General features: G+C 43.9%; 2 protein-coding genes across 2 annotated transcripts; both read right to left on the bottom strand.

Annotated features, from left to right (window-relative positions):
* Nucleotides 1–392: 392 nt before the first annotated feature.
* LOC134297967 (gastrula zinc finger protein XlCGF7.1-like) lies at nucleotides 393–4912 on the bottom strand. Its single transcript, XM_062977043.1, has one exon. It carries the CDS (start codon nucleotides 2372–2374, stop codon nucleotides 1718–1720), a length of 657 nt encoding a protein of 218 aa, XP_062833113.1. The 5' UTR covers nucleotides 2375–4912; the 3' UTR covers nucleotides 393–1717.
* A 1975-nt stretch (nucleotides 4913–6887) lies between these two features.
* LOC134297289 (uncharacterized) lies at nucleotides 6888–12112 on the bottom strand. The gene is made up of 2 exons (XM_062974337.1): nucleotides 11737–12112; nucleotides 6888–7795 (listed from the first exon to the last, which is right to left on the bottom strand). Exons 1-2 carry the CDS (start codon nucleotides 12110–12112, stop codon nucleotides 7230–7232), a joined length of 942 nt encoding a protein of 313 aa, XP_062830407.1. The 3' UTR covers nucleotides 6888–7229.
* Nucleotides 12113–12872: the final 760 nt, after the last annotated feature.

Genomic DNA, 12872 nt, shown 5'->3' with positions numbered 1-12872 from the left:
CATCTTTGTTCCTGTAAGTGGCAATATGTGCAGCAAAGATTCGCTTTTCCTGGATTCCGGTCCCTTTTTCACCCCGGGACGAAAGGAATCAAGAAGAATCCAGAAATGCTTCTCCAAGGTGGCATCCTCAGCGCCTGGCTCCATCAGAATCAGGCCCCAAAAGGGATAAAGTGCTTTTATCTGCACCAGGCGCAGGGCTTTTGTAATGCCAATGGATCCTTATGGTCATCTCCAGAGGAAACCAAGAGCCCCCAATATTTTGCATGAGAAAAGAAAGATATTGATGTGAAAAATACCCTCTAGGCCAGGGTTCCTCAAACTTTTTAAGTGGAGGGCCGATTCACAGTCCCAAAGACTGTTAGGGGGGCGGACTATGATGAACTAGTCCAAAATTAAGATTGTTGTAGTTTATTTATTTATTTATTTACAACATTTATATCCCGCCCTTCTCACCCGAAGGGACTCAGGGCGGCTTACAAAAATTGGCAAAATTTAATGCCCACAATACAATCATAAAAACAAAACAATAACAGATGTATTAATAACATTGTTAAAAAACATTATAAAACCTTAAAAACATATATATAATTAATTCCATTCGTCCGAGATCCTCATTCTTCATCCTTAAATCAGTCCATGTCAACTTTGTCATTTACTCATCAAAAGCTTGGGCACATAACCATGTTTTCACGGCCCTTCTGAATCCCAGCAAGGTAGGAGCCTGTCGGATATCTCCAGGGAGGGCATTCCACAGCCGGGGAGCCACCACCGAGAAGGCCCTGTTCCTCGTTCCCACCAGCTGCGCCTGTGAGACAGGTGGGACCGAGAGCAGGGCCTCTCCAGATGATCTTAGTGATCTTACTGGTTCGTAGGAGGAGATACGTTCGGACTGTGGTTGTGTGCCTTCAAGTTATTTCAGACTTAGGTCAACCCTAAGTCTAAAGTTTAGGACACAGGCCAGGTCAATGACCTTGGAGGGCCGCATCCGGCCCATGGTCCTTAGTTTAGGGACCCCTGATCTAGACGATCTCATAAGACCATAGGTAAACAAAAGAGACCTCCAAAGACCATCTAGATCAGGGATCCTCGAACTTTTAAAGCAGAGGGCCAGTCCACAATCCTTCAGACTGTGGAGGGGCCGAATTATCATTTGAAAAAAACAACCGAACGAATTCCTATGCACACTGCACATGTCTTATTTGCAGTGCAAAACAACAACAACAATGAAAGAACAATGCAATATTTAAAAATGAAAACAACTGTAACCAACATAAAGCTATCAGGATTTCAATGGGAAGTGTGGACCTGCTTCTGGCCAATGAGATAGTCAAGTTACATAGGATTGTTGTTGTTGTGTGCCTTCAAGTCATTTCAGACTTTGGGCAAGCCTAAGTCTACAATTATTTATTTATTCATTTACTACAATTATTTATTACATTTATATCGCGCCCTTCTCACCCCGAAGGGGACTCAGAGCAGTGTATGTATATACAATATATTATATTATTAGCATAGCACAATATTAGCATTATATATTACTATATTGAACTATAACACTATACTGTAATATTATATGTAATATATAACATATAATTAATATTATATGGTATTATTACTAGTAATATTATATTGTATAACATTATAATATTATTATCAATATTATATGTATATACAATATTATTGAAATATTATAATATTTATAATAATAAATATTATATTATAAAACTGAGGGCGGGGGCCAGGTAAATGACCTTGGAGGGCTGCATTTATAGGGTTTCTCCCCAGTATGAGTCCTTTGATGTCTGCGTAGATATCTACTCTGAGTGAAGCTCTGTCCACACTCCAAGCATTTATAGGGTTTCTCCCCAGTGTGAGTCCTTTCATGTCTACGTAAATGTCCTCTCTCAGTGAAGCTCTTTCCACACTCCAGGAAGTTATAGGGTTTCTCTCCAGTGTGAATCCACTGATGTAAACGGAGCGTTTGACTATTGGCAAAGCTCTGTCCACACTCCAGGCATTTATAAGGTTTCTCCCCAGTGTGAGTCCTTTCATGTGAATGTAGTTGTCCACTCTGAGAGAAGCTCTTTCCACACTCCAGGCAGTTATAGGGTTTCTCCCCAGTGTGAGTCCTTTGATGTCTATGCAGATGTCCACTATAAGCAAAGTTCTTTCCACACTCCAGGCATGTATACGGTTTCTCCCCAGTGTGAGTTGTTTGATGTGAACGTAGATGTGCATTCTGAGCAAAGCTCTTTCCACACTCCAGGCATGTATAGGGTTTCTCCCCAGTGTGAGTTCTTTGATGTATCATCAGCGTGTGATAATGACTAAAGCTCTTTCCAGATTCAATACATGTATATGCTTTCTCTTCCATGGTATCCTGGGCCAAGGACTTAGGTAGGCCAATAGAATTGGATAACTGGGAGTACCTATGGAATAAATAATTCAAATTCACAATATCTGGATCAATTAGGGAGAATCAATTTAAAATGTTTTATAGATGCTATACCACCCCAGCAATATTGGCAAAAATAGATAAATCACAACAAGGCATTTGCTGGAGGTGTAGGAAACAGAAAGGGTCATTCATCCACATGTGGTGGACTTGTGTGACCATACAGGCATTTTGGGACAAGGTAATTGAAGAGACAAATAAAATGCTACATAATAAGATTTTTAAAAGCCCAGGGTTGTGTCTATTAGGTTTACATAGAGAAAATAATAACCAAAAGGACCAAGAAATATACCAATATAGCTTTGCCGCAGCAAGATTGACCATAGTCAAAGACTGGAAAGGGGGAAAAGGTTTAACTAAAAAGGATTGGAGGGAAAGAATGCGGGAATATATGCTAATGGCCAAACTTACTAATAATAGGAGGAACAAAAGTAATGAAGACCTTTTTAGAAACATGGAAGCTGGCTATAGCATATTTGAATAGAGAGGCAGTAACATAGAGGAGCTCCATTAGGAATTTAGGATTACGATGAACAAGGATAGATAAATGGGCTCAAAGGCTTCATAGTGCTTCAGGGTTGGAAGTCATGGTGAAGGGTGCACGGGTGTGGGGAAGGGGTTTTATTTTGTGTGGGATAAGGGGTTTGGATATGTGCAGGGTCTGCTATGTGTAATACATTGTACATCTGTGTTTAATCTATGTCTGTGTATAATCTAAAGTGAATTTAAGAATTCCGCCAGATCAACACTTTGAGATAATTTGTATCTTTGGAGGCTTTTAAGCAGAGGCTGGATGGCCATCTGTCGGGGGTGCTTTGAATGCGATTTCCTGCTTCTTAGCGGGGGGTTGGACTAGATGGCCCTTGAGGTCTCTTCCAACTCTACTATTCTATGATTCTATGATTCTATGATTTCCTGTAGGACTGTTTCCTTACTACAATTTAGTTTCCAAATTCCTTAATATCCACTAGAAGCTGGTTTGTTTTTCATCACACCAGGGTTGGCTCAAAAGTACCCCCATGTCCCTGGTCAAGAAAAAAGAAACAAAGGTTAAACATGAAGTTCAAAACCTTCTTTATCTCCAACATTATCCTCTTTTGCCTTCATCGATCATGTTGAAAATGGAAATACCAAGACATAGAGGCATGAAGTGTTTTAAGGACATACACAGAAACCAGCAAAAGCAAGCACTGATTAATAAAAACAAGGAATGAATTCAGATGCTTTCAGTGAACATAACAGAGAAGTTAGCCCTGTTTCATAGGAAGGAAGGAAAAGAAGGAAGGAAGGAAAAGAAGGAAGGAAGGAAGGAAGGAAGGAAGGAAGGAAGGAAGGAAGGAAGGAAGAATGGTTGGAAGGAAGATATATAGGACGGACAGAAGAAAGGAAGGAATAAAAGAAGGATGAAAGGGTGGATAAAAAGGAAAGGAAGGAGGGAGTGAGGGAAGGAAGAACTGGGACTCAAAATGGGGAATTGATAGTTAGAGTAAAAGGGAAAAGAAAATATAAAAAACTGAATGACACTCTCTTCGCGACTGATCAAGTAAAAGAATATTCGAATTGAAGATACAACTGTTCCCAGTGGGTGAGGGGTGAAGATGGAGAGAAGGGGAAAAAACAGCTAGACATAAGTGTGGAATTGGGATTGGTAAGGTAAAGAAAATAAAACTTTATATTGAGTGAAAATGTAAGTGGAATATCACTATCGCAAGTTGAATTACTTGACAATAATAACTATATATCTATATCTATATATATATATATCACATCTCAGCACCTGTCTGCTTGCCCACAATGCCCTGCCTCATGCACGGAGGAAAAACTGTATAAAGCTATGGACAACATGGTGGCTGTTGCCTGTTTTTGGTCTAAAATTGTTTAACTGCTTGTGCTCCCTTTATCAGTTTTATACTTTATTTATGCAATGCTTTTGACAAGAAATAAATAACTTAACATTAGAGGAAGACGAAGATGTAAGATGTTAAAAATGACCTGTTCTACAGCCACTCTTGTAGCCTTCCCATTTACAATTAAAATTATATGGAGAAAAAGGAGAGGCTGAGGAAAGATTTCTCCAATGAGGCAATGTATTGGACACTTTTTTCATGTCAGGATCAACTTGAGAAACAACAAGTCCCTCGCTTCTGGTGTGAGAGAGTTGGCCATCTGCAAAGACGTTGCCCAGGGGACATTGCCAGGATGTTTTTATGTTTTTACCATCCTTGTGGGAGGCTTCTCTCATGTCCCCACATGGAGCTGGAGCTGACAAAGGGAGCTTATCAGCGCTCTCCCCGGGTTGGATTTGAACCTGGCAACCTTCAGGTCAGCAACCGAACCTTCAAGTCATCAGTCCTGCCAGCACAACCGACCAGGGGGGCATTCCATGCTGAACATGCAGGTATAAGCATATCAGAGAAAATATATAAAGACACAGGGATTAACAACGTTAATTGAAAAGAAAAGGAAAGCCTTCCAAACATGGCAGAGAGACACCAACTGCATCGCTAAGAAAAAGATCTTCACTAGTGCAAAAACTGAGGTCCAAAGAATGCAAAAAAATCTGGTGGACCAAAAATGTTCAAGAAATCCAACACTTTGCAGATGACCATGATGCACGTCACAAAGGTCATGGCAAATCATGGCATACCCCCTCTAGCTCATCAGATGGAACCAAACTTCTGAAGGATAAAGTATCAATTGCACTACGTTGGAAAGAGCACTACCAGAACCACCTGAATTGCAGCTCCAATGTGGCCGAAGAGGTCCTCTCGCAAATCCCGCAGCAACAAACCAGGGAAGAGCTTGCAGCACTGCCTAGTCTGGAGGAAGTCAGCAAAGCCATCAGCCAACCAAAAAACAACAAAGCCAGCGGATTTGATGGGATCCCTGCTGAAATCTTTAAAGAGGGCGGACCTGAGCTGACACAACAACTCCACCAGCTCACTGAAAAAGTGTGGGTGACTGAGAAAATCCCGGCAGCCTCCAAGGATGCCACCATCATCACCCTTCTCAATAAGGGGGAAAGAACAGAACGTAGAAACTATCAAGGTATCTCTCTTTCATCCTCCACAGGGAAAATCCTCATAAGAATCCTTGCAAACCACCCAACCAGGGTGAAGAGGCAAGCGGCAGGTGAAGAGGTTCCAAAGCCGCCTCGCCCGCTGCTTGCCTCTCTCTTCTCCCTGCATCAGGACGAAGTGAGGCCCTGTCCCGATGCCACGAGGAGCCCATCCCAGGCTCCAAAGCCACCTATCCCGCCTCTCCCTTCTCCTGGCATCAGGAGGGAGCTGAGGGATCTTCAAAGGCTCACCTTCCTCCTAGCATGAGGATGGGGCGAGCAGCCAGGCCTGAAATGCGGCTCCAGGGCCTGAAAATCTTAGCTATGCCTGACCTATAGGGAGCACCTAAGCAAATAAAATGGGCAATAGAAACTAAAAGGATGCCCCCAGATCTGGCCTACTGCTGCACACAGGGCAAAGGAGGGAAAGATTTACACCCCAGACCCCCCTCATCCAACCAGGTCTCCGTTATGGTCAGCTTGCTCATCCAGAATTAGATCCTTGAATGGCTGTTGTTTTTCCCTTATTCAACCTGGCATTAAGCATTAGGCCTTTCAGTCCAGGGGGCCTGCCACTTGGTTACCCAGAGAATTTATGGGAGGGGGGGTGGTTCAAGAGGTCTTGAATACTTTCTTTAAAAACCCTAAAACTCCCTTACCTTGATGACCCTTACTCTGAAATCTTGTTTTTCCATGAAAGTGTGGACAGGACATGTTCTGCCTGACATTTGCTCTTTGCTCACAATATAAGGTCATACAAACCACAATAATGATTTGGCTTGCTGTATAATGCATAATGAACTATGAACATGTCATCGGAGGATAGTGCATACGTGGAACAAACTATGGACACTTTACCTTATGTAATGAGTTATATAAGTTACAAGGCAACTATTCACTTCACTTCACTTTATTTCTTAATTAGTCGCTCTCCATCAGAGTGCTCCGAGCGACTTACAATTTAAAACATCATTCCACAATATAAAAACAGTCATCATAAAAACATTCAACATAAAAACATTCAACCTAAAAACTATGCATATCCAAAAGGATTATAATAGTCAGCAAATTCCATTGTCAGCTTTCTGCGCATGCTTGTGTAAAATTCTATAAATTGGAAAGCCATTACAGGCAGGGGGCGGCATTGTGTTTTCTGGGCATTAGCTAACATTGTTACCTGCTCTTGGCCAAAAGTAAACTACCTTGAAGACAATGTCTGCTGTCAGTCTGCTTTTCTTTGATCTCTCCCGCGCCCCATGCCGCTCTCCCCTCCCGCATCTTCTACGGCAGTGTGGTCCAACCTTTAGTTACCCGAAGGCCAATCAAACTTTAGTACAGTGTTCCCTCACTTCTCGCGGGGGTTACGCTCCAGGACCACCTGGTGAAAAGTGAAAATCCGTGAAGTAGGAATGCTTATTTGTGTTGTTTACAGTCTCATTGATGTTATCCGACTGTGTTTATTTATTTATTTATTTATTTCAATTATTTATACCCCACCCTTCTCACCCGAGGGGACTCAGGGCGGCTTACAAGTGGCAATTGATGCCGTTACACGGATATACAATAAACTAAAATGATTAAAACAGTTAAAACAATCATAAAATAGTCATAAAATACAATATACAAAGTTTAAAACAATGCAAAGTGCTTATGCCATTCATCCACCAGACGTTATACAAGAACCGTAATTCAGACCAAGTCGAAGCCAACACATGCTTATTCTTCAAATGCCTGCGTACATAGCCAGGTCTTCAGTTTTTTTCTGAACCCCAAAAGGGATGGGGCCTGCCGAATGTCACTGGGGAGGGAGTTCCACAGCCGGGGAGCCACCACCGAGAAGGCCCTGTCTCTCGTCCCCACCCGCCGTGCCTGTGAGGCGGGTGGGACCGAGAGCAGGGCCTCTCCAGAAGATCTTAAGGTTCTTGTGGGCTCATAGGGGAAGATACGTTCGGACAGGTAAATTGGACCAGAACCGTTTAGGGCTTTGTAGGCCAAGACCAGCACTTTGAATTGGGCTCGGTAGCATATCGGCAACCAGTGGAGCTGGCTTAACAAGGGAGTAGTATGCTCCCTGTAAGCCGCCCCAGTTAACAATCTGGCTGCCGCCCGTTGTACTAATTGGAGCTTCCGGGCTGTCTTCAAAGGCAGCCCCACGTAGAGCGCGTTGCAGTAATCCAGCCGGGATGTGACCAGAGCGTGGACCACCGTGGCCAAGTCAGACTTCCCAAGGTACGGGCGCAGCTGGCACACAAGTCTCAGTTGTGCGAAGGCTCTCCTGGGGTTCCAGGCTCAGCGATGAGTCCAGGATCACCCCCAGACTGCAAACCTGTGTCTTCAGGGGGAGTGCGACCCCGTCCAACACAGGCTGTAACCCTATACCCTGTTCAGCCTTACGACTGACCAGGAGGACCTCTGTCTTGTCTGGATTCAATTTCAATTTGTTAGCCCTCATCCAGTCCGACACAGCGGCCAGACACCGGTTCAGGACCTGAACAGCCTCCTGAGTGACAGGTGGAAAGGAGTGACAGAGCTGGACATCATCTGCGTACAGATGACACCTCACCCCGAAACTCCGGATGATCTCTCCCAACGGCTTCATGTATATGTTGAACAACATGGGGGACAGTATTGAACCCTGCGGGGCCCCACAAGTCAATGGTTGTGGGGCCGAGCAGGTGTCCCCCAATGACACCATCTGGGATCGACCCTCCAGGAAGGACCGGAGCCACTGCAGAACAGTACCTCCGAGCCCCATCCCAGCAAGGCGCCCCAGAAGGATACCGTGATCGATGGTATCGAAGGCCGCTGAGAGGTCCAGCAGAACCAGCAGGGACACACTCCCCCTGTCCAGCTCGCGGCGTAGATCATCGACTAAGGCGACCAAGGCTGTCTCGGTACCATGCCCCGGCCTGAAACCAGACTGTGCCGGATCTAGAAAATCAGTGTCAACCAAGAATGCCTGGAGTTGCGCGGCCACCACATGTTCCACGACCTTGCCCAGAAAGGGGAGATTGGAAATAGGCTGATAGTTCTCCAATTGAGTGGGGTCCAGTGATGGCTTCTTCAACAGCCAATTTAAGGCTCGCTGGAAATATGCCATCCCGAAGGGAGGCATTCACCACCACCTTCACCCACTCGGCCAATCCCCCTCTGGCTTCTCTCACCAGCCAGGATGGGCAGGGGTCTAGGATGCATGTGGTAGCCCTCGCCTCTCCAAGCACCTTGTCCACATTGTGTTGTTTACAATCTCAAGAAGCTGCTTCCGCCTCCTTTTCTTTCCCTTCGGCTTCTCCTTCCTTCCTTCCTTCCTTCCTTCCTTCCTTCCTTCCTTCCTTCCTTCCTTCCTTCCTTCCTTCCTTCCTTCCGCTTCTCCTTAGGAAGGAAGAAGAAAGAGAGAGGAAGGAAAAATCATAATTTTTATGGTTTATTATATTCTTTTAGTGTTTATTAAAAAACCGCGAAGCAGCGAATCCGCAAAAAGTGAACTGTGAAGTAGTGAGGGAACAAACACTGTACAGTGTTCCCTCACTACTTTGCGGTTCGCTTTTTGCGGATTCGCTGTTTTGCGGTTTTTCAATAAACTCTAAAAGACTATCATAAATCATAAAAAATTTCAATTTACAGCCTAAGGAAGGGAGGAAGGAAGGAAGGAAGTCAAAGGGAGAGAAAAGGAGCCCAAGCAGCAACGGGAGAAGGAGGCGATTTATCAACACACGGACTTTCACTTATTGCGGGTGGTCCTGGAACCTAATAAGTGAGGGAACACTGTATAGGGATGTGAGGGCCAGAGACATTCTAGAAAGAAAATGTTTATTAAAAACTTAAAGCAGTAAGAAGGGTAAACATTTTTTCCCCGAAATGTTAAATTAAAATACTTTTTCCCGTAACAAGGGCAAGGGCCAACAAAATGAATGGGTGGGCCTGCGCAGGTTGGACCACACTGTTCTATGGCTTTGTGGACGTGGATATTCTAGCCCCTTCCCCTGGAACATCCCCACAGGCAGGCAACCCAGGGTTCTCCATTGTTGTGAAATTTGCATGACCCCACCTGCTGCCCTTCCCTTTCAACTCTCATAACAAACAGAACAGAACTAAGCAGCAACTAAACTTACTGGAGGAGTTTGGGGATTGACTCCACATGGTGGAAGTTGTCCTTCACCCTGCATCAAGTCAGAGCACGTGACTCCTACTGGGGAATTTAGAGGAGTTGTAGTTCACCTACACCCAGAACGCACTATGAACCCAAACAATAATGGGTCTGGACCAAACTTGCCATGCATACCTGATATGCCAAGATTTCAATACTGGTGGGTTTTGAGGGCAATTGGCCTGGACATTTGGGAGTAGTAGGTACTGGGATTTATAGTTCACCTACAATTGAACCCTACCCATGATGGACCAGGACCAAACTTGGCACACAGAGTCCCCATAGCCAATGGGGAAAAGGGACTTATAGTTTACTTGCATCCAGATAAACAGTGACCCCCACCGACAATGGACCAGGACCAAACTTTGCACAGAGAAGCCTCATGACCAGCTGAACATACTACAGGCGTTTATAAGTTTCTTCTAATAACCCGGCCACCGCCGGGTCCCCAAGCTAGTTAGACATAAAATTACGTTATGATTTTACAAATTAAGCACCAAAACATCATATATTACAACAAATTGACAGAAAAAGCAGTTCAATACACAGCAATGTTATGTATTAATTACTGTATTTACGAATTTAGCACCAAAATATTGCAACATTGACTACAAAAACGTTGACTAATAAAAGGCAGACTGCGTTGGATAATACAAAATGTTGGATAAGTGAAGGTTGGATAAGCGAGACTCTATTGTATTTCTGAAAGGAAAGCTAGTGCATGAACAAGTTAAACTAAGTTTAAGTGTTTGGAAAGTTATATTTCAACAGCTTTATGTAACCAAGTGAGTGCAAGACAATATCTTTTATAACTACAGTAGAGTCTCACTTATCCAACATAAATGGGGCAGCAAAACGTTGGATAAGCGGATATTTATTTATTTATTTTTCAAACTTATATGCCGCCACTCCCCTAGGGCTCGGAGCAGCTTACAAGAACAGGCTAAAATCAACAGTTTAAAGAACATCTTAAAAACATCCTTAAAGCACCTTTTAAAACATCAACAACAGAACTGTTGTTGGATAATAAGGAGGGATTAAGGAAAAGCCTATTAAACATCAAATTACATTATGATTTTACAAATTAAGCTCCAAAATATCATGTTTTGCAATGAATTTGACAGAAAAACCAGTTCACTAGATGGTAATGCTATGTAGTAATTACTGTACAGTAGTCCAACACTCGCTTATCCAACGTTCTGGATTATCCAATGCATTTTTGTAGTAACGTTTTCAACATATCGTGATATTTTGGTGCTAAATTCGTAAATACAGTAATTACAACATAACATTACTGCGTATTGAACTACTTTTTCTGTCAAATTTGTTGTATAACATGATGTTTTGGTGCTTAATTTGTAAAATCATAACCTAATTGGATGTTTAATAGGCTTTCCCTTAATCCCTCCTTATTATCCAAGATATTCACTTATCCAAGGTTCTGCCGGCCCGTTTAGCTTGGATAAGTGAGACTCTACTGTATTTACGAATTTAGCGCCAAAACATCGCAATGGATTGAAAACACTGATTGCAAAAACGTTGACTACTAAAAGGCAGAGTGCGTTGGATAATCCAGAATGTTGGATAAGCGAATGTTGGTTCAGTGAGACCCTACTGTAAGTGGAACTGAGGTAAAAGTTGTAACAAAATATGCTTAATAAGTGCTAAAGAATTCACAAATAAATATTTCTTTGCTTTTGATAAAGACAGTGTCTTGGAGTTGTGAAGTGCACGAGAGTCAGCGAGGGCCCTTCTAGCGCTCTCCCCTCAGCACTCTATGGCCTCACGCGTGCACGCGCACGCAGGTGTGTTTATTGTGGGCAGTGGGTGGGGCCCTGAAATCAGGATCCCTTTCACGGCAGGCCAGGCCAGGCCTGGTATTGGCCTGAGGGGGGCGGGGAAGCGTCGCCTCAGGCCGGGGCTCCTTTTAATCCGGACTCCAGGAGGCCATTTCCATCCCCTCAGAATCCTTCCAGGCGCCATTTTGTGGGCCTGGGGATCCCGCCTGCCTCCTAAGCGGAGTTCTCCTGACCTCATTCACGACGGGGACCGTAAACACAGACTCTACCTGCCGGCCTCTCCCGTTCTCTCGCTCGGCCTCTTTCTTCTCGCTCTCCGCCTCACGGAGGGACCCGCCCGAGAAGAAGGCCTTTCCCGCTCCCTCGCATTGGCTGAGTCCGTGGAGCCCCGCCCCCCGGAGACCACCATTGGCTACCCGCCGCTCTCCGGTTTTGATTGATGGGTGGGTGGCCTCTGAGGGGGCGGGAGTGACGTCACCCAGGCCACGCCCTTCCTCGTTGGGAGAGGAGCCGCGGCGGAGAGAAAGTCCGTTGGGGAAGGGGCGGGGCCAGGAGCGGCGGCGCCAATCAGAGACCGGGAGGCCAGCCAGGCCCCGTGTTGCTAGGCAGACCAAGGAGGGAGAGTCAGCCAGGATTCTGATTGGCTGCTGCATCTAGCTTGGCCGTGGGGGAAACGGTTCCAACGGTTACTTTTATTCTGGAGAGGAAGAAAGCAGCTGACAGGAATTTGGTAGGAATAAAAAGGCTGTCATGCTCTCGTAAGTTTTATTGCTTAAAAAGGAATGAGGCCTATTTAAAAGGACTGTTATATACTGTTGCCCTGTGTGTGTTTTGAACTTATGAACAAATTAGGTGATGATTTTACAAATTAAGCACCAAAACACCATGTTATACAACAAATTTGACAGAAAAAGTAGTTCAATACACAGTAATGCTATGTAGTAATTACTGTAGTTACGAATTTAGCACCAAAATATCACGATGTATTGAAATCATTGACTACAAAAATGTGTTGGATAATCCAGAACATTGGATAAGTGAGACACTACTGTAATACTAATAATACAGCAGAGTCTCACTTATCCAAGACTCGCTTATCCAAGGGTCTGGATTATCCAAGGCATTTTTGTAGTCAATGATTTCAATATATCGTGATATTTTGGTGCTAAATTCGTAAATACAGTAATTACAACATAACATTACTGCGTATTGAACTACTTTTTCTGTCAAATTTGTTGTATAACATGATGTTTTGGTGCTTAATTTGTAAAATCATAACCTAATTTGATGTTTAATAGGCTTTTCCTTAATCCCTCCTTATTATCCAACGTATTCACTTATCCAATGTTCTGCCGGCCCGTTTAGCTTGCATAAGTGAGACTCTACTGTACTACTACAATATAATAATATTAA

This window comes from Anolis carolinensis, chromosome 3 (assembly GCF_035594765.1).
Source record: "Anolis carolinensis isolate JA03-04 chromosome 3, rAnoCar3.1.pri, whole genome shotgun sequence".
NCBI classification, from domain to species: domain Eukaryota; kingdom Metazoa; phylum Chordata; class Lepidosauria; order Squamata; family Dactyloidae; genus Anolis; species Anolis carolinensis.
Note: the sequence above shows the minus strand (reverse complement) of the source record. Positions and strands in the feature narration are given on the sequence as shown.

What these genes read in the sequence shown, in the direction of transcription:
- LOC134297967 (XM_062977043.1), bottom strand. Translation starts at nt 2,374, where the DNA reads ATGGAAGAGAAAGCATATACATGTATTGAATCTGGAAAGAGCTTTAGT.
- LOC134297289 (XM_062974337.1), bottom strand. Translation starts at nt 12,112, where the DNA reads ATGCAGCAGCCAATCAGAATCCTGGCTGACTCTCCCTCCTTGGTCTGC. An exon ending in CGAGCGAGAGAACGGGAGAG is followed by an intron (nt 7,796 to 11,736) that starts GCCGGCAGGTAG and finishes GCTGAGCCTGGA; the next exon opens with ACCCCAGGAGAGCCTTCGCA.